Source organism: Scyliorhinus canicula, chromosome 5 (genome assembly GCF_902713615.1).
Source record: "Scyliorhinus canicula chromosome 5, sScyCan1.1, whole genome shotgun sequence".
Classification (NCBI taxonomy): Eukaryota; Metazoa; Chordata; class Chondrichthyes; order Carcharhiniformes; family Scyliorhinidae; genus Scyliorhinus; species Scyliorhinus canicula.
In genome coordinates this window covers 47,772,883-47,800,107 of record NC_052150.1, presented here as the reverse complement: position 1 = coordinate 47,800,107, position 27,225 = coordinate 47,772,883, and the positions used below count along the sequence as shown (strand labels likewise).

Here is a 27,225-nt window from a genome sequence, read left to right as displayed (position 1 = left end):
TCATCTCTTACCATTAAAGATTGACTAGCCCCTGTATCTCTTAAAATTGTGACTTCTTTACCTGCTCCTCCTGAGGCACACGAGTAAACTTTACCCACACAAGTAAATTCTTTAAAGAGATCTGGCACCATCTTATCAATCACCTCTTGATCAGGCTGTACAATCTTCTGCACCTCCTTCGCTTCACTTGGGCTTTCCTTTACCATTTCACAAACCCGGTCTTATCCTGTTTTACCACATCAGCCTTCCCAGTGCTTTTCTCCAACCACCAACACTGACTTTACATGGCCGAGTTTATTACAGTGAAAACATTTGAAATTTTTCATGTCTCTTCCACCCTCCTGGATTTCTTTTTTAATCTGAGGTATACTCTTCTTTATTGTCTCCCATCAGATCACCTTTACCACTTGAGTATTTCTCATGTCCCAAGTGTCTGTCCCTCACAGGCTGAAACTGATGTCAGAAACCAAGCTCTGATTAATGAACTAATTCCTAATCATCTGCCATTTCTGCTGCTAATCTCGCAGTTTTAACCCTCTGCTCTTCCACATGAGTTCTCACTACATCAGGAATTGAATTTTTAAACTCCTCCAAAAGTATAATTTCTCCGAGAGCTTCATGCGTTTGGTCTAGTTTCAAAGCCCTTATCCCCCTATCAAAATTACTCTGTTTGAGCCTTTCAAACTCCATGTATTTTTGACCAAATTCTTTCCTTCAGTTTCTTAACCTTTGTCTTTCAGCTTCAGGCACTAGTTTATATGCACCCAAGATGGATTTTTTTCACCTCCTCATACGTCCCACATACCTCCTCCGATAGTGATGCAAACACTTCACTAGCCCAATGTTGGAACCAACAATTCTACGGACACGTGCTTGTAGGATTAGAATAGCGGTTTTAATATACTTACAACAGAGCCAGCCTGTTAGCCGTTGAACTTTCGGTGAACTGGCTAGCTGACCCTGTGGCACGGATCTTTATACAGCAGTCCAGGGGGAGGAGTCCTGGGCGGAGCCCAGTACAAACTCTCGAGTACTCCCAGTGCTACTCCCCCTGGTGGTCAGGTAGTGCAACTGCACTTACAATATTGATACATATATATATATATATATATATAATATATATATATATATATATATACACACACAGATTATAATACCGTGTGAATTCTCATTCACCACATGTGAAAAAAATAGAGTCCGGCGTGGGTGGTGGCTCACAGAGTTAGTTTGTCCGGTGGACGAATTGTTCGTTTCGATCTGCGGAGCACCGGGGTTGCAGCCTCTTGTGGTGGCTGGGTGGGTGTTGAGAGCTGGGGTACGATGGCAGACTCCGGGGCGGGTCTCGTCCAAACCTCTGGCTCGACAGGAGACTGGGGCGCGCTGGTGCTGGCGCGTGGAACCGGTGGGGCGAGCTTGCGGAATCGGGAGCGGGAGCATAGGGAACGGGGTAAGGGGTTCCTCAGTGGGGGTAGGGGGGGGCTGGTTCCAGCGGGTGCCAGGTCCCGAAGGGATACTGTGTCCTGGCGACCGTCCGGGAACTCCACGAATGTGTACTGGGGGTTGGAATGGAGGAGGCGCACCTTTTCAACAAGGGGGTCAGTTTTGTGCCCCTGACGTGCTTCCTCAGGAGGACCGGGCCTGGTGTCCTCAGCCACGCCGGAAGTGAGACCCCCATGGTAGTGCCCCTAGAAAAAGTGAAGAGCCGCTCGTGAGGGGTTTGATTTGTAGCTGTAGAGAGGAGGGATCTGATTGCGTGGAGCGCGTCTGGGAGGACTTCCTGCCATTGGGAGACTTGGAGTTTTCTAGACCAGAGGGTCAGTAGGACGGTCTTCCAGACCGTTGCGTTCTCCCTCTCCACCTGCCCGTTCCCCCTGGGGTTGTAGCTGGTAGTCCTGCTCGAGGCGATGCCCTTGTCGAGCAGGTACTGACGCAGCTCGTCGCTCATAAAGGACGAACCCCGGTCGCTGTGCACGTGGCTGGGGAAACCGAACAGGGTGAAGACACTATGCAGGGCCCTAATGACTGTGTGGGAGGTCATATCGGGGCATGGAATGGCAAAAGGGAATCGGGAGAACTCATCGATGATGTTGAGGAAATAAATGTTCTTGTTAGTGGAGGGGAGTGGCCCTTTGAAATCGATCGCAAGGTGTTCAAAGGGCCTAGAAGCTTTGACCAGGTGGGCCCTGTCTGGTCTACAGAAGTGCGGTTTGCACTCTGCACAGATCGGGCAGTCCCTGGTGACCCCTTTTACCTCCTTGTTGGAGAAAGGCAGGTTTTGGGCTCTAATGTAGTGGGCGAGCCGGGTGACCCCTGGATGGCAGAGGTCCACATGGATGGCTTTCAGACGGCTGATCTGCACGCTGGCGCATGTCCCGCGGGATAGGGCATCCGAGGGCTCGTTGAGCTTCCCCGGTCGATATTTAATATCATAACTATAGGTGGAGAGTTCAATCCTCCACTGAAGGATTTTATCATTTTTTATTTTGCCCCTTTGCGCGTTGTCAAACATAACGGCAACCGATCGTTGGTCAGTGATGAGGGTGAACCTCCTACCTGCGAGGTAGTGCCTCCAGCGTCGAACAGCCTCCACAATGGCTTGCACTTCCTTCTCGACAGAGGAGTGTCGGAGTTCTGAAGCGGATAGGATACGGGAGAAAAATGCAACAGGACTCACTGCCTGATTTAAAGTGGCTGCTAGAGCTACCTCTGAGGCGTCGCTCTCAACCTGAAAGGGAGTGGATTCATCCACCGCCCACATGGCTGCCGTGGCGATGTCCTCCTTGATGCAGCTGAAGGCCTGGCTCGCCTCAGCAGACAGGGGAAATCGTGTGGCCTTAAAGAGTGGGCGGGCTTTGTCCGCATATTGGGGGACCCACTGGGCGTAGTATGAAAAGAACCCCAAGCACCGTTTGAGGGCCTTGGGGCAATGAGGGAGGGGTCTGGGTTCCAGGACTCCGTTCTCCACGACGTAGCCGAGGATGGCCAGTCTGTTTGTGCGGAAAACGCATTTCTCCTTGTTATAAGTGAGGTTTAATTTCTGTGCCGTCTGGAGAAAACGGTGGAGGTTGGCGTCGTGGTCCTGCTGGTCATAGCCGCAGATGGTAACAGAGTCCAGATACGGAAACGTGGCCCGCAGCCCATACTGGTCTACCATTCGGTCCATTGCTCGTTGGAACACCAAAACCCCGTTAGTGATGCCGAAGGGAACCCGGAGGAAATGGAAGAGGTGGCCATCGGCCTCGAGCGCTGTGTAGTGGCGGTCCTCCGGGCGGATTGGGAGCTGGTGGTATGCAGACTTCAGATCCACCGTGGAAAATAGCCGATATTGGGCGATCTGATTAACCATGTCTGCAATTCTGGGGAGGGGATACGCGTCTAGGAGCGTAAAGCGATTTATGGTCTGGCTATAGTCGACGACCATGCAAAATTTTTCCCCAGTCTTGACGACCACCACCTGAGCTCTCCAGGGACTATTACTGGCCTCTATGATACCCTCACTCAGCAGCCGTCGGACCTCCGATCGGATAAAGACCCTATCCTGTAGGCTGTATCGCCTGCTGTGAGTAGATACTGGCTTGCAATCTGGAGTGAGATTTGTGAAGAGAGGAGGGGGGGGGGAGATGCGCAGCGTGGCGAGGCTGCAGATAGTGAGTGGGGGCAGGGGCACGCCGAAGCCGAGGGTGAGTCTCTTGAGGTTGCACTGGAAATCCAGGCCTAATAAGAGTGGTGCGCAGAGGTCAGGCAGGACATAAAGTTTAAATTTTGAATAACTAGCGCCTCGAATTGTAAGTGTAGCGACAGTGCGTCCTTGGATTTGCACTGAGTGGGAGCCCGAAGTGAGGGCAATAGTTTGGCTCACAGGAAAAATAGGAAGCGAACAGCGTCTTACCAGCTCTGGATGTATAAAGCTCTCGGTGCTCCCGGAGTCAAAGAGGCATGGCGTGCTGTACCCGTTGATCTGGACCTCCGCCATCGAACTTCGTAGGTGCTTGGGATCGATCTAGGGTGACCGCGTTGAGTTGCGGGCCGCGTGATGAGTGCCCGGGAAGGTCGTAATCTTCCGAGTGGGCGTCCGGTCGAGTAGATGCCGGTACGTTCTGCCGAGCTTGATGCAGTATCGCTGCGCTGAGTTGCGGGCCGTGTGATGAGTGCCCGGGGAAGTCGTAGTCTTCAGATGAGCTTTCTGAGCATACCGATGCAGATGGGTCCCGTGGATCGCACGTGGTGAGTGGCGAGGAAGATGGCGGCCCCCATGAGTCGCACGTGGCCGGCCGCATGGTGGGGGTTTGCCAAGATGGCGGCCCCCATGGATCGCACGTGGCGGGAGGGGGCGGAGTTGGGGCGTAGGCTGCAGCATTTCGGGCCCCGCTGGTGTTGGGAGCGATTTGTTCTCTCTACTGGGGAGTTAAAAACTGGGGCCCTTTTCGCGAGGCACACTCTGGCATAGTGGCCTTTCTTCCCGCAGCTGCTGGTCGCGGATCGGGCTGGGCAGTGCTGCCGCGGGTGCTGGCTTTGGCCACAGAAATGGCAGGCTGGGGCAGCTGAGTAGCTGGCTGGAGCAGCTGAGTAGCTGGCTGGGGCAGCAGAGCAACTGGCTTTGGCAGCGCGGTAGCTGGGGGGCCGTGCGGCACAGGCCTGGGGGGATTGTTGGTCGGGGGTCAACGATGAGGCCGCGGGGTCCGCGGGAAACAACGTGAGGCTGCGGAAGGAGACTTCCATAGTGGTAGCAGCCTCCACAGTAGTATCTAAGTCCTGTGTCCCCTTTTCTAGCAGTCTTTGGCACACAGTTAGATCTGAGGCCCGCTACGAAAACGTCCCGCACAGCAAGCTCCCTATGTTCAGCCGCGGTAACGGCCTGATAATTACAGTCATTGGAAAGATTGTTCAGTTCCCGTACAAACTCGGCTACCGTTTCTGTAGGCCGCTGACGGCGAGTCGTAAGCACGTGGCGTGCATAAACCTCGTTAATGGGCCTAACGTACATTTTGTCCAATATCGCCAGTGCCGCGGTGTAAGAACCGGCCGGATTTAGCTGTGTGGAGATTCTGTGGCTTACCCTCGCGTGCAGTAGGCTGAGTTTTTGTTCCTCCATTGTTCCAGCGGTGCTGGCTTCTGCCAGGTCGGCCTTAAAACATCTCAGCCAGTGGGAAAACATTTCATTAGCCCCTGCATCCTGCGGGTCAAGTTCTAGGCGTCCGGGCTTGAGGGCTGCTTCCATAATTTACTTCGACTGTTTCGTAAGTATATTAAATTGTTGGAACCAACAATTCTACGGACACGTGCTTGTAGGATTAGAATAGCGGTTTTAATATACTTACAACAGAGCCAGCCTGTTAGCCGTTGAACTTTCGGTGAACTGGCTGGCTGACCCTGTGGCACGGATCTTTATACAGGAGCTCCAGGGGGAGGAGTCCTGGGCGGAGCCCAGTACAAACTCTCGAGTACTCCCAGAGCTACTCCCCCTGGTGGTCAGGTAGTGCAACTGCACTTACAATCTAGATACATATATATACAGATTATAATACTGTGTGAATTCTCATTCACCACACCCATCATATCAGCTTTGTTTGAATCAGTAATACCCACATGTCCTATGGCCAGTTCATTTGTTTAGCCACCTTCTTAAATGAAATAAAAAAAGGCTTCTCCCTCCTTCTCGTCAAACCTTGGCAATGCTTGGACATATTTAAATAGATCCCCACCAAGCCTTTGACGCTCTTTCTCACTATCCTCATCACTATCATCCAATTGTACGTTTCCCTTTACGTCTGCCAATTTTAACTGACTGTCATGTTTCATGGCCATTTTCCAAAGTTCAAACTCTCTCTCTCTCTCTCTATCATTTTCCCTGATCTGTATCTCCCTTTCTCTTTATTCTGCTAGGGCAATTCTTTCTTTTCTCCTTTCTTCTCTCTCCCTTTCTTTTTCCTCTATCTCTTTCTCTTTCCACTCTTTCTTTTTCCTCTTTCATATTCAAGCTGCTTTCATTCTTTCTCATGTTACATTTGTTTAATTTGTAACTGAATTTTTGCCATTTCCAATGAGTCAGACTGTATCTCAGGCAACTTTAAATGCTTAGCCACCGCCATAATGACCTCATCTTTCCGCATTTTGCCAGGTAATGTTAACTGCAATGTTTTTGCCAAACCTAACAGTCTGCTTTTAGTCACTATCCGTAAGGTACTGCGTGTGACCATCCCCACCCCCAAAAACTTGAGCCTCTGAAAGAGCCATTGTCCACAACACACTCCCTACTTAAACTAGAATACCGCACCTGAAAAGCAACCACAATATGCTCACCCCTCACTGTCTTTAAGTTCACTAAGCCAATCCAATAGATAGACTTTTATCCCCCTCGAGCCCCCAGTTTATGTGCCAGGATTTAGAGAATCCCAAAGTATAACGTGCAGTATGGGGAGCAAACGGCCCACTCTACAGGTGTGGTACAGCATAAATGGAAAAGTATTTTTCAAAGCAAAACAATGTTTATTCTATGAACTCAAGTTAACCTTTTTAAAACATACAGTGAACATCTTAGCAACCATCAATTCAAATACAACCCGCAAAGACTACAACACTAAGTAATCCTTAATAACTTCCCAAACAACATCCAGAAGACAAAAGAAACACCTTTTAACAGAAGCACATTAGGTTTACATTCACTATTGAGAATATTTATAATTCTGAATTCACCAAATGATCAAATGATAGTCTTTTCAGCACAGACATCAACAGTGCACCTGCTCTGTCTGGCTTCAGCTCCAACACTGAAAACAAAAATCTAAAACACACCCTGCAGCAAACAGCCTAAAACGAAAGTAAACAGCTGACAGGCAGCCCAGCTCCACCCACACTCTGACATTACTGCAGTAATATGAGCAGCCAAACATTTCTTAAAGCGACATTCTAATGACACTTAGCACATATAAAAAGTGAGCCACACTTCAAGCCTGACTGATTATCTTAAAATTGGTTTTCAGTGTAATTCTCAGCACAATCAAGATTGTTTAGCAAGTGCCGTCCAACCACAGAATCACATCTAATGTTGGACACTATATTTGAGTTTTGCTAGCGATATTGTAGTATTGTCACTGGATTAGTAATCCAGAGATTTTGGGTTTGAATCCGCCATGGCAGATGGAGCAATTTGAATTCAATAAAAATCTGGAATTAAAAGTCTAATGATGACCATGAAACCATTGCCGATTTGTTGTAAAAAAAAACATCTACCCATCTGGTTCACTAGAACAGAGAACAAAGAAAAGTACAGCACAGGAACAGGCCCTTCGGCCTTCCAAGCCTGCGCCAACCATGCTGCCATAAACTAAAATCTTCTACACTTCCAGGGTCCGTATCCCTCTATTCCCATCCTATTCATGTATTTGTCAAGATGCCCCTTAAACGTCACTTTCGTCCCTGCTTCCACCACCTCCTCCGGCAGCGAGTTCCAGAAACCCACTACCCTCTGTGTAAAAAGAGCTGCCTCGTACATCTCCTCTAAGCCTTGCCCCTTAAACCCATGCCCCCTCGTAATTGGCCCTTCTATCCTGAGAAAAAGCCTCTGACTAGCCACTCTGTCTATACCCCTCAATTTTGTAGACCTCTATCAGGTCGCCCCTCAACCTCCGTCGTTCCATTGAAAACAAACAGTTTATTCAACCTCTCCTCATAGTTAATGCCCTCCATACCAGGCAACATCCTGGTAAAGCTCTTCTGCACCCTCTCCAAAGCCTGCACATCCTTCTGGTAGTTTGGCGACCAGAATTGAACACTATACTAACTAAGGTTCTATACAGCCGCAACATGACTTGCCAATTCTTATACTCCATGCGCCGGCCAATGATGGCAAGCATGCCGTATGCCTTCTTGACTACCTTCTCCACCTGTGACACCCCTCTCAGTGACCTGTGGGCCTGTACACCTAGATCTCGGACTGTCAATACTCTTGAGGGTTCTACCAGTCACTGTATATTCCCTCCCTGCATTAGACCTTCCAAAATGCATTACTTCATATTTGTCTGGATTAAATCCATCTGCCATCTCTCCGCCCAAGTCTCCAAACGATCTAAATCCTGCTGTATCCTCTTAATTGCTACCCGCAATTCCACCAACCTTTGTTTAGTCCGCAAATTTACTGATCAGACCAGTTGCATTTTCCTCCAAATCATTTATATATACTGCGAACATCAAAGGTCCCAGCACTGATCCCTGCGGAACACCACTAGTCACAGCCCTCCAATCAGAAAAGCACCCTTCCATTGCTACTCTCTGCCTTTTTTGACCTAGCCAGTTCTGTATCCATCTTGCCAGCTCACCTCTGATCCCGTGTGACTTCACCTTTTGTACCAGTCTGCCATGAGGGACCTTGTCAAAGACCTTATTGAAGTCCATATAAACAACATCCACTGCCCTACCTGCATCAATCATCTTTGTGACCTCCTCGAAAAATTTTATCATCAAGTTAGTGAGACACAACTTCCCCTTCACAAAACTGTGCTGCCTCTTGCTAATACGTCCACTTGCTTCCAAATGGGAGTAGATACTGTCTCGAAGAATTCTGTCCAGTAATTTCCCTACCACTGACATAAGGCTCACCGGCCTGTAGTTCCCTGGATTATTAGTGAAGGAGATCTGCCGTTGTTATCCGGTTTGGCCTACATGGGATTACAGACTTACACAGTGATGCGATTGACTCTCAACTGCCCCCCACTAAAATGGCCTCAAATGCCATCCAGTTCAAGGGCAATTAGGGATGGGCAACAAATACTGGCCCAGCCAGCGATGCCCACATCCCAAGAACAATTTTTTTGAAAAAGCACATAGTCTGGTTGGGTACGGTTAGTACTTTTTGTTTCAGTCAAAGGGACATGCTGTTTGATACAATCCGGTAGTCATTGGCACGCACGTCCGACATACCTGGATTCACACTGGCACTGAAATCTATAAACCAAATTACTCATTTATGTGGGAGGCAAAACATATTTTTAGTTGGCAGCATCCTGTTGGGGGAGAATACCACTCATGTTGAAACTGCATAGTAGCAGCATGAAACAGCTAGCTTCACTCGTTGCTCAAATTTTTGGAGACACCTTACCCTCCCTTGGTAATCCGAGCTAAACTGGGTACCTTTCAGGGCTGAAAGTGGCAATCTTAGGCATGTGTTTGTGCAATATACAGCGAGCAAATACCTAATCAGAGTAACCATTATCCCACAGAATGGTTAAGATGCACCTTTTTCGGTATCAAGCAAGCAAATGGCTCAGGCCCTATTTGAGGTTTCCGACATTAGCTGTGATTCCCCAACTGGACAGCACTTGCTAAACAATCTTAATAGTGCTAAGAATTATACTGACAATCAATTTAGTGTGGCTCACTTACACATGCTAGAAACTACATATATTCACAAAGGGCCCTATCCTTTGCAGATAGAAGGAGCATGTCCGTGCATAGTGTCTTTTTCAACTCAAAAAAGCTTGGGGGACAACCATTCCCTGGTTCATTCCCCACAGCAATTCTTTGACCAGAGCCGACCAGTTGACTTTGAATTTTAACAAAAGCATGGAAGTTATCTACTCTTTGCATTCTTTATAACATTCGGATTTGGATTTGTTTTATTGTCACGTGTACAGAGGTACAGTGAAAGGTATTATTTTGCGTACAGTCCAGACAGATCAACAATACATGAAAAAAACCTAGGAGATGCCTAAATACAATGTAAATACATAGGCACAGGCAACAGGTGAGCATACGGAGTGCAGTAATTCTCAGTAGAGAAGATGTGTTTAGAGATCTGTTTAGTCCACAAGAGGGTCATTCAGGGGTCAGGTAACAGTGGGGAAGAAGCTGTCTTTGAACTTGTTAGTGCATGTTCTCAGACTTTTGCAGAGAGTAACCTGGGTGGGAGGGGTCTTTATGTTGCTCGCTTTCCTGAGGCAGCGGGAGATGTAGACAGAGTCAATGGTTGGGAGGCAGGCTGGTCTGATGGTCAGGGCTGTGTTCACAACTCTCTGTAGTTTCTTATGGTCGGTCTTGAGCTGAGCAGTTGCCAGATCAGGCTGTGATACAGCCAGATAGGATGCTTTCTATGGTGCATCTGTAAAAATTGGTGAAACACTCTCCTCTCAAACAGTATAAAGTTGCTGCTCGCTAATTGGTATTCTTACCTATCTGACCTGATAAGTGCAACGTGAAACATTTCTCTTTTTTTCTCAATCTGCAAGCAGCAATGTGGAAACTCGGCCCTAAAAAGGTTCTTGTGATTAGGTAATTGTAAATTAAAAACAGAGATTGATAGGTGTTTGTCAGCGGAGGGTATTAAGGGTTATGAAGCAACGTGGGCAAATTGGTTTAATTGAATAGTGGACTAGGACTGCAGAGCTCAAAGGTCGACCGAAGTTCCACTGCCCTTTTAAAAAATGCAATTACCAATTTCACTCTGATGACAATAAATAAACTAGTGAAATACACAAGGATGGAGTTTATTGGTTTGTTCATAGTTCCAATTCTAAACACCCAATTTTGCTGTTGAAGACAAGATGCTGTCTGATCGGTTACTGAGTCACATCACTAACACAGTAATTCTCCACTGAAAGAAACCCACAATTACCGAGCAAATTTCCCTACTCACCTTTAGCTGTCCTACCACCATACTGAGAACACAGCTATCTGGTGCTGGTTGATGGTCCTCCGCAGTTATACTGTGCTGTATTTTCTGGAATGGTAGGCTCTAGAGAATTTAAAAACAAGAGATGTAGCAAATAAAGTTTCACTTTATGCTTATGATTCAGTCAAACGATCAATGACAAAACCATTAGCAGTTGGACAGAGACGCAAAACCACAATTGTGATGTGGCAAGTTTCCAAAGCTTAAAGAAAATGCAACTACTTTGAAGTTCTCAAAACAACCTCCAGTGCTCAGGACAAATATCTTGTGGCTGACTCGAATGAAGGGTCTGCTTGCCAGTGAAAAGTATTGGATATATCCCCATCACGTTGTTAGGCTTATATTGTTTTATTATTAGCAAGTGCACTTAATGTGTACATCACTGGGTTACTCTGCAATCAGGCACACCCTGGGAAAAGCGGCATTGCAGGAAGCACACATTCAGGAAATCACAGACACAGAGCCCTTGGAAGCACCAATGCATGGAATCACCACGGATAATCCTTGCTCAATGTATCAAATAGCACCCAGTCAATTCCAGATTGAATTTGCTAATCACAGAATTTATCAACAAAAATATTCCAATTCTTTTTGAAGACACTGAGACTGTTACTTATTGGTATCACACAAAACGCCACTGACAAAAGACTGAATAGGCTGGGTGACAAGGCAGACCAGCATGATGGATAAGAATCCTTTACATAGGCCCTTGAGCCAGAATACTGTATACATTTAATTTTTTTTTAAAAAATCAGTCATGTATTCCCATGGCTACTGCACTTGGTCAAATCTTTACAGAAACAAGTCAAGCATGCATGTCTGATTTCCACGTCTGATACCATTCCATAAAACTATATACAGCAACAATCTGCCGCACATTTTCAGGAAGGAACCCCAGCCCATTCTTTTTTTATTGCACTTTCACACGTTACTGAACCCGAAATACATGTTACAGAAATCTGAGTACTTGATCTCAAATTAATATATTTTAATATTAAAGTGGAAACAACATCTGAGCAATCATGACCAAATGTTTTTAAGGATTAAAATTGACCTGGACACCAAGGAGACTGCACCTATTCTTCAAGATCACGCTGTGAGGTTTTCTGCATACAGCTGAGGGGGCAGACAGGGCATAGGTTTAATGTTTCATCCAAAAGGTGACACCTTCAACAAAGCACAAGCCTAACAATGTGACAGGGATACATCCACTACTTTTCACGGCTGCACACATATGATGGACTCAACTCTGTGGGACTTCTGACAAGATGGACTAATAGCCCTGATGATCTGAAATACAAACAGGAATTTACTATAATAGATCGGGATGAAACAAAGTTTTGGGATCTGTTTGGAAGACTGTTCCATCCCAAGTACGGAAATAACAAAACACAAACACTGATATGGAAAGTATGTTACTGGAATTAACATTCTCAGCAAACACATTTCAAAAGACATCCTGACTGCACAAAGATTGGCAGGGCATCAACATTACAACAAAGCAGGAAAAATGCACCTGCAGAAACCGGAGGTGGAATCGAAGAGAAACTAAAATTACCGAAAACATAAGACACTGTGTCAGAGGTGTCAAAACACATGGGGTCAATTCCCCCCCGGCGGGATTCTCTCTTCCGCTGGGAGCGCATCCCTGTCCGCGAGTTCCCCGGCAGCAGGGGAGGGGTGGCTAAAATGGGAAATCCCATTGGCTAGCGGCGGAACAGAGAATCCCGCTGCCAATGAGGGCACGCCTCCTTGGAACCCGCGGCCGGGGAGGCGGAGAATTCACCCCCACATTGCAACAGTCTGGTTAACTCACATTACAGAGGTAATCATAATGAATGAAATGAAAATCGCTTATTGTCACGAGTAGGCTTCAATGAAGCTACTGTGAAAAGCCCCTAGTCGCCACATTCCGGCGCCGTCCGGGGAGGCTGGTACGGGAATCGAACCGTGCTGCTGGCCTGCTTGAAAAGCCAGCGAATTAGCCCAGTGAGCTAAACCAGCCCCAGTGTGGTAACACAAGAATTGCACTCAATAACACTGGGATTATACATACAGCTATTTTCTCCATTATTGCAGCTTTCCCCTGGAAAGGTTGTCCTTCCCATGTTAAACAGGAACAGTCACTCTGGAGCGAAAAAAAAGAAGTTTCAAATTAATAACATGTTATGAAGAGTAGATACTTACAAACTTTGACAAATTTCAAACAGCTCAAGTTTTTTTTCCCTCTCCCTTCAGTTATTTTTAAAATATGGGGACCAGAATTATGCACAGTACAAGCGGCCTAATCAAGGTTAAATACAGGTTCAACAAAAGTACCGTTTTTTCATTCTATCCTTCAAGTAAACTCCAGAGCTCGTTATGCCATTTAAAAAACAAACCTGCATTGCTACATTTCAATTTGTGCCTGCCATCCCAAGATCCTTTTGCTCCTCTACCTCATTCAAATTCATTATCCAGACAATATGCGGACACCTCCTTCCCATCTGAAGACATCACCTCATTTATCTATATTTAAATTCAATTGCCAATTACACACCTATTCTGCAAGTTTATTAATGGCTTCTTGTATTTTGTCTCAATTGTCCTTTTTATTAACTACGCTCCCAATTTGGGATTGTCTGCAGATTTTGGAAATTTACTTCTGATTCCATTACTAACCATTAGTGTTGACCAACTACTACCTGTGAAACACCACTTCCCACCTTTTGCTAGTCTGAGCAACTTTGTTTTGTAGTCAGCTTGCTTATCATTTTACTGCCTGCTCTCTTGTCTCTGAAAATCCAAATGTATTACATCTGCTCTATTGCTTATTTAAATATTTCAATAAGGTTGGTCAAACATGACCTTCTCCTTTGAATAAATCCATTGTTTGAATAAATCCATTGGATATTAGATCAGTTAACCTATCTCCCCTTTCAAGTACAGCAATCACATTAGCCGACTGTCAATCCCCTGACATTATTTCCCTTCTAATAAAAGCCAATAGATATGAAATAGCACCTCTGCTATCTCTTCCCTAACTTTATTTACTATGCCCAGATGCAATCCATCTAGACCAGGGATTTGATCCTTGAAGTTCGATTAGTTCATCGATTATCTCCGCTTCTCGATCTTAATAAGTTTAATTTTTTTAAAATCTGACCTAATGTCATGCTCAGCTTGTTAGTTTCCTGGTAAATAACATTTCTGCCATTTCATCGTCATTGGCTGAGGGGTTATTTTGTGTTATCCCTTTCGTGACTTTATCCCACCATGTTTTTTTGTGTCTGTAGAATATTTTACTTTCTTATATTCCTCAATAATTTAATTACATAGCTCCCATTTACTTTCCCAATTTAAAGCGTTTTTCCGACTCGCTTTATATTCCCTTTGTGTGTTAAAGTGGCAGTGATAGATCATTTAAAACAATTAAGGAGGCAGAATTCAATGGAGCCTTCAAAATTAAGACAGTGAAGGAACATGTCGTTCCAAGTTAGGAGGCATAAACTCAGGATTAGTTTTGACGGCAGGGGTTAATGTGTTTCTAATGCACATTCCACTTCTCCAGCATTGCCTCTCCTACTAATTCCACTATCGCCTTCCTCCCCACCTCAATCTCTCTGTTCCTCATCTACCCTATACCCTCTTCATCACTCCTCTTCAGAGCAGTGTCTTTTTTAATATGTTTTAATTAAAGACATGGAATGTTTTTGCCTTAAGTGACTACTGAAACCAAGTCAATCACATTTAAAGGGAAAATTTTGTACAAGAAAAGGGGACAAGGAAAAGGGACGAGTGCATCAACAGTGGGGGAAAGCATTGACAAAGTGGGCCACGTGGTTTCCTCCTATTCCATGATTCTGGGTCTTTCAAAATTCACCCAATTGCTGAGAGTTCAGCTAGTCTTTAGAAGGGATACTGCAGTGGCATGGGGTAAGTGAAATCTTTCTGCAACATAATTCATTCCAAACCTCGTTCAGCAAGTAACAGTTCTCCTTTTCCCATTACATGGTTTCCCTGTTGGGACTATTTTATCATGTCATGTGGAGTACGCAAAACAAGAATCAGTAACAAGATCAGCAGATGGCGAATTGCACAAGTACTGTAATTTTGGGAGCCCACTAAAGCAGAACTCACAATACTCTGTCTTGAAACACAACTAAAACTACTCCAAAAAAAATACAATCAGCTGCAACACAAACACAAACTCCGCAATTAGTGCAAAACTGTACAAACTTACATACAAAGTCCCAAGCTGTGTTCGGTCTACATCAAACTGTTGGTAATAGTGAAGAACAAAACCTCTACCAATCTGCTCCCACAATGGGTGTTCAGCCATTCTGATGCCCAGTAATGAATGATTCAGTCCTGCCAAAGAGATGATAGTAGTGAGATCATTATTTTCAACATAACCTAACTTCACCAGAATGCTTGAGTTAAGCTGACGGCAATAAAACATTATTTATTCAAGATTTGCATCCTCAAGACTTTGCCGATATGCTCCGAATGCAGCCGGCAGCAATTGTAAACAAGGCAAGATGGCACTCTGTCCAAACTCCACATTGGCGATTTCCAGCAATACTCTGGTCATAAGCTAAACTGAGCATATGATGGATTACCGGGTATCTATTCCACTGCGCAGATCCACAGAGTTGCCAACACCTTTGAATCGCCCGGGAGCCTCAACGGATGGAACACTGACCTGCCGGACTGATGCGGGCAACAGCTAAGTGGTTTGCAGCAGTGCACCCAATGTACTTTTTACTGGCAGGAAATCTTCCCATCACCCCTACTTTCTTACCTGCCTTCTGATGGCGGGCTCCGCAGTTAAAACTATCTGTCTTCTCTTGGCAGCTTAATAAATCTTTCCTGGCCTGGCACTGTAATTATTACAGGGCACCCCCCCCCCCAGAAATTGAGTTTTAATCAGAATATCAACCCTCTGACCGACCGAGTGCAGACTGCAAGTGAAATTACTGTGAATGCAATTCAAGGTGAGAGAAAGGAGCTTGCTATCTGATCTGACTATTAGTATGGACAAAGTTCCCCTGTTCCAAATCACTCACTATGTCTAGCCATCAGTAAACGTACCAATGAATTGTGTGCAAGGATCCAGGCCCATTATGAATAATTTGAAAAATGTCCACCGCGTTTTCTGTTCTGTTTGTTGTAACGTTTTAAAAGAAACTGGTTGTTGTACAAACAAAAGTTTCCTCCAGGTCGTATCAAGACGCGACAAATAATGCTGCTCCCCTGACTGCGCAAGATTTATTTACTGAATGAGGGACTTTGCAGAACACACGTGGCTGATGCATTTCCCAATATTATACCAGTAACTTCATTTAAAAAGTACCCAATTGGGAAAAAGGACCTACTGGACAATGCAAAACAAGAATCAGCAACAAGACAACTGATGTGTATATAAATTTTCTTTTGTTTTTTTTCTTTTCTGCTGTTTTCAATGTATGTTCGCATAGGCTTTGTTTTATATAACATAAAATCCTTAATAGAAACATTCATTAAATAAAAGTACCCAATTAACTGGAAAGTCCTTTGGGATGTCCAGTGTTGTGAAAGGTGCTATGTAAATACATTCGTAAATCCCTGGCTCCCCAGCATCAGATTTGGGGGAACACCAAAGGTGCGCTGGGGAATCTCTCCGAAGTTCCCAGATAAGGGTTTGCCTCGCAATTATCCAGAAGCACTAACTTCCCCTGGACAATTGCGCTGGGCTGGAAACCATCTGACCAAGCAATTTAAAATCACTAACTTCGGATGGTTCGGCCAGTTTTAAGACCATAAGACATAGGAGTGGAAGTAAGGCCATTTGGCCCATCGAGTCCACTCCGCCATTCAATCATGGCTGATGGGCATTTCAACTCCACCTACCAGCATTCTCCCCGTAGCCCTTAATTCCTCGCGACATCAAGAATTTATCTATCTCTGCCTTGAAGCCATTTAGCGTCCCGGCCTCCACTGCACTCCGCGGCAATGAATTCCACAGGCCCACCACTCTCTGGCTGAAGAAATGTCTCCGCATTTCTGTTCTGAATTTACCCCCTCTAATTCTAAGGCTGTGCCCACGGGTCCTCGTCTCCTCGCCTAACGGAAACAGTTTCTTTGCGTCCACCCTTTCTAAGCCATGTATTATCTTGTAAGTTTCTATTAGATCTCCCCTTAACCTTCTAAACTCCAATGAATACAATCCCAGGATCCTCAGCCGTTCATCATATGTTAGACCCGCCATTCCAGGGATCATCCGTGTGAATCTCCGCTGGACACGCTCCAGTGCCAGTATGTCCTTCCTGAGATGTGGGGCCCAAAACTGGACACAGTACTCCAAATGGGGCCTAACCAGAGCCTTATAAAGGCTCAGTAGCACATCGCTGCTTTTATATTCCAACCCTCTTGAGATAAATGACAACATTGCATTCGCTTTCTTAATCACAGATTCAACCTGCATGTTTACCTTTAGGGAATCCTCGACTAGCACTCCCAGATCCCTTTGTACTTTGGCATTATGAATTTTCTCACCGTTTAGAAAGTAGTCTATGTTTGGATTCTTTTTTCCAAAGTGCAAGACCTCACATTTTCTCACGTTGAATTGCATCAGCCATTTCCTGCACCACTCTCCCAAACTGTCTAGATCCTTCTGCAGCCTCCCCACTTCCTCAGCACTACCTGCCTGACCACCTAACTTTGTATCATCGGCAAACTTCGCTAGAATGCCCCCAGTCCCTTCATCCAGATCATTAATATATATGGTGAACAGCTGCGGCCCCAACACTGAACCCTGTGGGACACCGCTGGTCACCGGCTGCCATTCCGAAAAAGAACCTTTTATCCCAACTCTCTGCCTTCTGTCAGACAGCCAATCCTCAACCCATGCCAGTAGCTCACCTCGAACACCATGGGCCCTCACCTTACTCAGCAGCCTCCTGCATGTTTACCTTTAGGGAATCCTCGACTAGCACTCCCAGATCCCTTTGTACTTTGGCATTATGAATTTTCTCACCGTTTAGAAAGTAGTCTATGCTTGGATTCTTTTTTCCAAAGTGCAAGACCTCACATTTTCTCACGTTGAATTGCATCAGTCATTTCCTGCACCACTCTCCCAAACTGTCTAGATCCTTCTGCAGCCTCCCCACTTCCTCAGCACTACCTGCCTGACCACCCAACCTCGTATCATCGGCAAACTTCGCTCCTTATCAAAGGCCTTTTGGAAATCCAGATAGACCACATCCACTGGGTTTCCCTGGTCTAACCTACTTGTCACCTCCTCAAAGAATTCTAACAGGTTCGTCAGGCACGACCTCCCCTTACTAAATCCATGTTGACTTGTTCTAATCCGACCCTGCTCTTCCAAGAATTTAGAAATCTCATCCTTAACGATCGATTCTAGAATTTTACCAACAACCGAGGTTAGGCTAATTGGCCTATAATTTTCCAACTTTTGTCTTGATCTTTTCTTGAACAAGGGGGTTACAACAGCGATCTTCCAATCGTCCGGGACTTTCCCTGACTCCAGTGATTTTTGAAAGATCTCAACCAACGCTTCCGCTATTTCTTCAGCCACCTCTCTCAGAACTCTAGGGTGTAGCCCATCGGGGCCAGGAGATTTGTCAATTTTAAGACCTTTTAGCTTTTTTAGCACCATCTCTTTTGTAATGGCAACCATACTCAACTCAGCACCCTGACCCTCTATAATTTTTGGGATATTACTCATGTCTTCCACTGTGAAGACAGACGCAAAGTACTTATTAAGTTCTCCAGCCATTTCCTCGTCTCCCATCACTAGCCTTCCGGAATCAGTTTGAATTGGCCCAATGTCTACTTTGGCCTGTCGTTTGTTTCTTATGTATTGAAAGAAACTTTTACTATCATTTCTTATATTACTGGCTAGCCTGCCTTCATATTTGATCATAAAGGTGGAACCTTTAAACTCAAGTTACTCTGAAAAAGGGGGAATAAAAGGCACTTCTAACCTCAACATAACCATTTTAAATATCCAGACTGAGCCCTGCACAGTACACCCCCAACCAATGTCCAACCCCCTCCCCCACTGATGTCCAGAATCTCTCAGCCTCCCCCCACTCCATGTCCAAATCCCCACATTTCATTCACTACCATCTCCCCATCAACGGGACCTTTAAACTCATCTGCTTTACAGCGGCTAGTGCTACAAAAAGGGCATGTCCTCCTTCCCTCTGCTCCTTTCACACTTTGCCACTGACGCAAGGCGCCTACTTCAGGAATAGTAAGGCGAAAAAGTCACTGATAGGAGTAGTCTATCGGCCACCAAATAGTAACGTTGTGGTGGGGCAGGCAATAAACAAATAAATAACTGATGCATGTAGAAATGGTACAGCAGTTATCATGGGGGATTTTAATTTACATGTCGATTGGTTTAACCACGTCGGTCAAGGCAACCTTGAGGAGTTTATAGAATGTATCCGCGATAGTTTCCTAGAACAGTATGTAATGGAACCTAGGAGGGAACAAGCAGTCCTAGATCTTGTCCTGTGTAATGAGACAGGATTGATTCATGATCTCATAGTTAGGGATCCTCTCGGAAGGAGCGATCACAATATGGTGGAATTTAAAATACAGATGGAGGGTGAGAAAGTAAAATCAAATACTAGTGTTTTGTGTTTAAACAAAGGAGATTACAATGGGATGAGGGAAGAACTAGCTAAGGTAGACTGGGAGCAAAGACTTTTATGGTGGAACAGTGGAGAACCTTCCAAGCGATTTTTCACAGTGCTCAGCAAAGGTTTATACCAACAAAAAGGAAGGACGGTAGAAAGAGGGAAAATCGACCGTGGATATCTAAGGAAATAAGGGAGAGTATCAAATTGAAGGAAAAAGCATATAAAGTGGCAAGGATTGGTGGGAGACTAGAGGACTGGGAAATCTTTAGGGGGCAACAGAAAGGTACTAAAAAAGCTATAAAGAAGAGTAAAATAGAGTACGAGAGTAAACTTGCTCAGAATATAAAAACAGACAGTAAACATTTTTACAAATATATAAAACAAAAAAGAGTGGCTAAAGTAAATATTGGTCCTTTAGAGGATGAGAAGGGATTTTAATAATGGGAGATGAGGAAATGGCTGAGGAACTGAACAGGTTTTTTGGGTCGGTCTTCACAGTGGAAGACACAAATAACATGCCAGCGACTGATAGAAATGAGGCTATGACGGGTGAGGACCTTGAGAGGATTGTTATCACTAAGGAGGTAGTGATGGGCAAGCTAATGGGGCTAAAGGTAGACAGGTCTCCTGACCCTGATGGAATGCATCCCAGAATGCTAAAAGAGATGGCTAGGGAAATTGCAGATGCACTAATGATGATTTACCAAAATTCACTAGACTCTGTGGTGGTCCCGGTGGATTGGAAATTAGCAAACGTGACACCAGTGTTTAAAAAAGGTAGGCAGAGAGCAGGAAATTATAGGCCAGTGAGCTTAACTTCGGTAGTAGGGAAGATGCTGGAATCTATCAAAGAAGAAATAGCGAGGCATCTGGATAGAAATGGTCCCATTGGGCAGACGCAGCATGGGTTCATAAAGGGCAGGTCGTGCCTAACTAATTTAGTGGAACTTTTTGAGGACATTAACAGTGCAGTAGATAACGGGGAGCCAATGGATGTGGTATATCTGGATTTCCAGAAAGCCTTTGACAAGATGCCACACAAAAGGTTGCTGCATAAGATAAAGATGCATGGCATTAAGGGTAAAGTAGTAGCATGGATAGAGGATTGGTTAATTAATAGAAAGCAAAGAGTAGGGATTAATGGGTGTTTCTCTGGTTGGCAATCAGTAGCTAGTGGTGTCCCTCAGGGATCCGTGTTGGGCCCACAATTGTTCACAATTTACATAGATGATTTGGAGTTGGGGACCAAGGGCAATGTGTCCAAGTTTGCAGATGACACTAAGATGAGTGGTAAAGCGAAAAGTGCAGAGGATACTGGAAGTCTATAGAGGGATTTGGATAGGTTAAGTGAATGGGCTAGGGTCTGGCAGATGGAATACAATGTTGACAAATGTGAGGTTATCCATTTTGGTAGGAATAACAGCAAATGGGATTATTATTTAAACGATAAAATATTAAAGCATGTAGATGAAAAGTTCTGTGGAAAAGTTACTTCGTTGGTACAGGAGTATGTAGAGTTCAACCAAAACGGGGAGGTATCGCCCTCCATGTTTTGGGGAAGTGTTGAAGGTAGTGGTGCAGGAGGGGGGATATCTTAAAAGGTCCATAGAGATAAGGTGGAGAGGACAAAGGATCAGAGGTTGGTTGGGCGATACTACTCAGTGGCCCCGACCAGAAAACATTTGCGAGTGGAAGAAGTTGTAAGGGGAATTTGATTTGCTGACGATTGGGAAGGGAGTGGGCCAGTTTTGGCGATCAAGGGTTCTGTACGAGTATGGGGAGAAGACCAACCGCCCGATAGCACATCAGTTGATGTGACAAGTGGCCATGTAGGAGATAGTCCAGATGAGGGATAGTGAAAAGAGGGAGAGTTGGTGATGGCGGCAGAGAAAATTAATGAGGCATTTGTGACCTTCTACAGGGGGCTATGGGAAGTAATGGAATAATTTGGGTCGATGCCAGATGGCTTCCCACTTAATTTCTTCAAGCAGTTTTTGGCAGAGTTGGCCCCACATCTTCTGGGAATGTTTAATGTTTCATTGGCGCAGAAAGGGGAGCTGCCGGTCACATTGGCTCAGCATCGATTTCTTCAATCTCCAAGAAGGATAAGGACCCGGTGGAGTGTGGGTCTCACGGTAGCATGGTGGTTAGCATCAATGCTTCACAGCTCCAGGGTCCCAGGTTCGATTCCCGGCTGGGTCACTGTCTGTGTGGAGTCTGCACGTCCTCCCTGTGTGTGCGTGGGTTTCCTCCGGGTGCTCCGGTTTCCTCCCACAGTCCAAAGATGTGCGGGTTAGGTGGATTGGCCATGCTAAATTGCCCATAGTGTAAGGTTAATGGGGGGGATTGTTGGGTTCGGGTATACGGGTTACGGGGTTTAAGTAGGGTGATCATTGCTCGGCACAACATCGAGGGCCGAAGGGCCTGTTCTGTGCTGTACTGTTCTATGTTCTATACAGGCACATCTCCCTCTTAAACACAGACATGGCTAAGGTGTGAGCTAGGCAGCTGGAGGAGTGTGTGCCAGAAGTGGTCTCGGCTATCAAACTTTTGGCTATTGTGCTCCGGGCATCAAGACAGTGGTCGGGCATTTTAAGTGGAGGTAGGGAGCATAAGTATGCGGATGACTTGTTCCTGTACATTTCAAATCCATTGGAATGTATGGATAAGATAATGGGCATATTGGGGAAGTTTGGTGCTTTTTTGGGTTACAAAATGAATGTGACAAAAAGCGAAGTGCTTCCAGTGAACACTGAGGGGAGGAGTGCAAATCGGAGTGCCCCATCATTCAGGCTGGCCAGGATCAAGTTTAGATACTTGGGTATTCAGGTGGCCCCACGACGATGCACAAATGGAATCTGGCCAGCTTGGTGGAAGGGGTGAAGGAGATTTGAAGACGTGGGACGCCCGCCTGCTGTCACGGTCGGGGAGGGTGCAGACTGTCAAGATGAACGTCCTTCCAAGGGCAGCACGGTGGGGCAATGGTTAGCATTGCTGCCTCACGGTGCCGAGGTCCCAGGTTCGATCCCGGCTCTGGATCACTGTCCGTGTGGAGTTTGCACATTCTCCCAGTGTTTACGTGGGTCTCGCCCACACAACCCAAAGATGTGCAGGTTAGGTGGATTGGCCAGACTAAATTGCCCCTTAGTGTCCAAAGGCTAGTTGGGGCTACAGGAATAAGGCAGGGGCCTGGGTAAAGTGCTCTTTCAGAAGGGTTGGTGCAGACTCAATGGACCGAGTGGCCTCCTTCTGTTTTGTCAGGATTCTATGAAATAGCTAGCTTCACCTGTTACTCACATTTCTGAGATGCCTTACACTTCCAGGGTAATCAGAGGTAGTCTGGACACTTTTCAGGGCCCAGTGTGCCCTTTAGGCCCATTCAGGAGTTCACATGATATACGTGAGCAATAATCTGACCAGAGTATCCCACAAGATAGCTTTGATGCGCAACATTTTCACATCAAGCTTGCACGGTAAGCAAATGGCCTAGGCCACATTTACGAGGTTGCCAATAAGGCCAATCTTATAGCGTGTGGAACTATAGGAATTTCAACCCGTATACAGAACTGTGAAGGTAGGCTTACAGTAGACAGTCCGAGAGGACCCATTGACAGACTTATCAATTGGTACTTCATGGAAAGGAAGCTCATTTGACAGCTCTATTTCATAGGTAATTTCGAAGCAGGATGGAGCCCATCGAGATGCGCAAGGAAATTTTTACATGTAGCTGCAGATTCAAATATAGCAAACAGACCATCTGCATATCAAAGATAGGCAAGGGATAGGAAGTTAGGTGTAACTCCATCCAAGATATATTTCTTGGGCAAACCAAGGAAGATGTTGGCAAGAGCAGGGCCGAGAAGCAATCCCACGAGGGTGTGGAACGGACTGCCTGCTGTGATGTGGAGTCGGACACTTTAGGAACTTTCAAGCGGTTATTAGATAGGCACATGGAGCACACCAGAATGACAAGGAGTGGGATAGCTTGATCTTGGTTTCGGACAAGGCTCGGCACAACATCGAGTTCCAAGGGACCTGTTCTATGTTCTATGGTAACACCATCTATTTGGGCATGCAAGAGGTCATTAAAACTGAACTCAACTAGGGTGGCATGGTGGTGCAGGTTCAATCCCGCCTCGAGTCACTATCAGTGTGGAGTTTGCACATTTCCCCGTGTCTGCGTGGGTTCCACCCCCACAACACAAAAAGATGTGCAAGTTAGGTGGATTGGCCATGAAAATCGCCCCTTAATTGGAAAAAAATAATTGGGTACTCTAAAACATTAAAAAAAGTGAACTCAACTGCACGAGTTGCTGACTTCATAAGTTCAATGAATATGGATTTAGAGAATGGCAGCCCCTCCAAATTGCCATGACAATGAAGTAGTGAAAGTGTCGATGGCTTCCTTGAATGGTACATTAGTGCATAGGCTAGAGATGTCAAACGAACATATGGCCTCACCATTGATATAGATATAAAAGGTCCTGCCTGGTCTTTGCAACTGGAAAGGAATCCTTCACCATTTAGGTGGAAAACCAGCTCAAAATTGGTTGTTGCAAGTGGACCAAACCATGCTGTGCAGAACGAGTCATATATAAGATACAGCATAAAGGGACATCACTTGTGCATGTATTGAGCAGCCCATATACATGGACAGAGTGAACTGTGAGGATGAATCCTCCCATATATATCACTAGTCAACTCCAGACTCTTACTCAAGTCCAAAAAAAGTTGTGACTTACTTTGAGCAGAGCTGTGTGGTCATGCTTAACGACAGGCCCAATGGATTTAAAATGTATAAAGTATAAAATCGCTTATTGTCACGAGTAGGCTTCAATGAAGTTACTGTGAAAAGCCCCTAGTCGACACATTCCGGCGCCTGTTCGGGGAGGCTGGTACGGGAATTGAACCGTGCTGCTGGCCTGCCTTGGTCTGCTTTAAAAGCCAGCGATTTATCCCAGTGTGCTAAACCAGCCCCATACAAATGTGGACCTATCATTAAGAATGGCATACATTCTGTTGATATAATCACCCTCGTTAATAAGTCCCTTTGTCGGGCTTACAGATATGATGAGCTGGGTTGGTCCCGAAGCCTCAGAACACTACTCATCATTGGGTATCCTCCTATATACAGCAGTTAGCTCAGTGCATAGAATTTAAGTCAATTTTCCAATTTATTACATCATGCATACATAAATATTTCAGGCAAATGTGCTACTTTTGGAATTAGATTTTTTTTTTTAAAGTGTCCTCACAGAGTAGATAAAATCATTCTGCAGCATTATTTCAAGAATGAATAGGGGACTTATCTCCCATGTCCTGCAAAAACCTATCCCTCAACAATCATCACCAAAGCAGATAATCTGGTCATTATCAGTCACATTGCTATGCACAACTTTTGTCCAGTTTCTTACACTAGTAAGTCATTGCACTTCAAAACTTGTGAAAGGTACTTTAGAAATGCAAATATAGAACATACAGTGCAGAAGGAGGCCATTCAGCCCATTGAGTCTTCACTGACCCACATAAACCCTCACTTCCACCCAATCCCCGAAACCCAATAACCCCTCCTAACGCTTTTGGACACTAAGGGCAATTTAGCATGGCCAATCCACCTAACCTGCACGTCTTTGGACTGTGATCTGTGATCATTTCTCACCGAGGTCAATTGAAACAGAAAATTGCAGATAACCCTTCCGGGTCCCAGCACAAAATTAAGAAGTATGTCAGGGATACATTGCATATCTTGAAAAGGAACATTCATCTTGATCAAAAAGGAGATCAGAAATACACAATTTCAATTCGAGGTGTAGTGGAAACCAGCAGAGGGCAGGAGGAGGAAGAGACCAATTAGAGCGTACACAATAAATCAGAGAGATTTACAGCTCACAGAAAAAGAGGCCCTTCGGCCCATCATGCCTGCGCCGGCCATCGAGCACCTATCTATTCTAATCCCATTTTCCAGCACTTGTGTTTTGTATGCTGTGGCGAAAATTGTCTAAATATCTTCAACATTATTTATATCCTTACAAGCTATACGCTCTGAAAAATTAATATTCCACTAGAATGGTAGGAAAGGGGCACGAGGACAAACAACAAGCTGCATACCTTCCCGCCGGCTAGTGAGCCATTGAGCATCGGAGTCATGGGATGCAAACTATTAGCTTTCCCAGCGCTAGAGGTGCGGACACCCCCTGCATCCCCACCAGCTCTACAACCTTGAAACCGTGATCCATGTTCACATCAAGCTTGCAAATATGTGGCACTGACGCCTGTCCATTGCTCTCAAAATTGATAACCGCCCTCCAATAAAAAGTGATTTTCACGCATGTACCTTTTGAAACAGAGAAAAGATCTGTCTGGAAGGGGAGGGGGCGGATAAACTTAAACTTCGTGGGCATTAAACATGCTTGAAAGAAACGTGGGGAGTGCTTTTTACCGCCTCCCGTACACATGCACCATTGATTGAGTTGGTGATTGAAAGTGTTTCAAATGCCTAGTTTCAATTAAAATCCATGCCACACACAGAGTGCGAGGTAGCGGTGCTGAAAAGTAGCAGGACGCCAGATTTGCATGAATTGTTACATCTTACACAAGGCCCAGAAGGTGGGGTGGGGGGGTTATGCACCAAGCACAAAACAAACTTTTACCCAGCAGACTGTCGCTTTCGGCGAGGAGCTGGGAACCACACTGAACATTTTCCCCACCTCGTGTCTTCTGACTGAAACTTCAGCCCGTTCCTCTATCTACCGGCTCCAAGCGCTCACGCTGTGCTTTTCGTAATGCGCGCTGCAGTCCGCCCAGGGAGCGCCAGCTCCGCCCAGGGCCCGGGGAAGGAGCTCCGCCTCAGGGACCGCCAGCTCCGCCCGGGGAAGGAGCTCCGCCTCAAGGACCGCCAGCTCCGCCCAGGATTGGAGCTCCATCCCAGGGACCAAAGCCCGGGGTTGGAGCTCCGCCTCAGGGGCCGGAGCCCGGGGAAGGAGCTCCGCCTCAGGGACTGCCAGCTCCGCCCAGCGGGGGGTGTGGCCACCTGCTGACTTTATGATGGATCAGTTATGCTTGTAATTTTTAAACAAATGTTTTAATCTCTTTGAACATCCTTAAGTAATTAGGGCTAATTTGACTAATCTGTTCAAAATCATCCAATTGTTGGATTACTGACTTTGTCTTATTGTGTTCTTATTGACTTCATGTCATGAGCTCTCGTCTGATCCATCCATCTCCAAGTTCTTTATATTGAATAAAGGAAAATTTTCATAGCAAATTTAAAAATATTTCAATACCCTTGTCATTTTTCTAATGGGTTGCTGGCAATAGTGTTCAAGAGATTAATCTTTAATTCCTTCAGACTTCAGAACAATCAGCAAATAACCTTTGCAGCATTTAAGATTAGTGATAATGGTCTTAGAATCCATAGAATCCTTATAGTGCAGAAGGAGGCCATTCGGCCCATCACATCTGCCCCGACACTCCGAAGAACACTTTACCTAGGCCTGCTCGCTCACCCTATCCCCGTGTATTGCTCATAGCCATCTACCGAACCTGCACATCTTCAAACTGTGGAAGGACACCGCAGCGTGTGGAAGAAATGGAGAGAATGTGCAAACTGCACACAGACAGTTGCCCAAGGCCGGAATCGTTCCTGGCACTGTGAGGCAGCAGTGCTAGTCACAGTGCCGCACTATATTAATCGTGTTCGTGTGTGTGATGAGTGGTGTTCACCAGTTACATCTTGACATCCAGAAAAATGCCCATTTATCCCGACTCACTGTCTTCTGTCCATCAGCCAGCCTTCTATCCATGCAAATAAATTACCCCTAATCCCATGTAATCTAACTTTCTGTGCGGCTCCTTATCAAATGCCTTCCAGAAGTCCAGATATACTACATCTACAGGATCCCCATTATTCACTTGGCTTGTTACATCGCT

General features: G+C 45.6%; 1 protein-coding gene across 3 annotated transcripts in view; it reads right to left on the bottom strand.

Moving 5' to 3' along the window:
- Window positions 1-26,226, bottom strand: part of LOC119965963 (nuclear transport factor 2-like) — a 43,445-nt gene extending 17,219 nt beyond the window's left edge. Inside the window, exons 1-4 of one of the 3 annotated variants that reach the window (XM_038797004.1) lie at window positions 25,947-26,226; window positions 14,886-15,013; window positions 12,720-12,791; window positions 10,628-10,726 (exon numbers count right to left, since the gene is read on the bottom strand). In XM_038797004.1, the coding sequence (XP_038652932.1) occupies window positions 10,628-10,726; window positions 12,720-12,791; window positions 14,886-14,984 (270 nt within the window). In that variant the 5' untranslated portion in view covers window positions 14,985-15,013; window positions 25,947-26,226. Of the gene's footprint in view, window positions 1-10,627; window positions 10,727-12,719; window positions 12,792-14,885; window positions 15,014-25,404; window positions 25,559-25,946 lie in introns of those variants that run through there. The other 2 variants (XM_038797003.1, XM_038797006.1) reach the window with 2 other exon arrangements.
- Window positions 26,227-27,225: the final 999 nt, after the last annotated feature.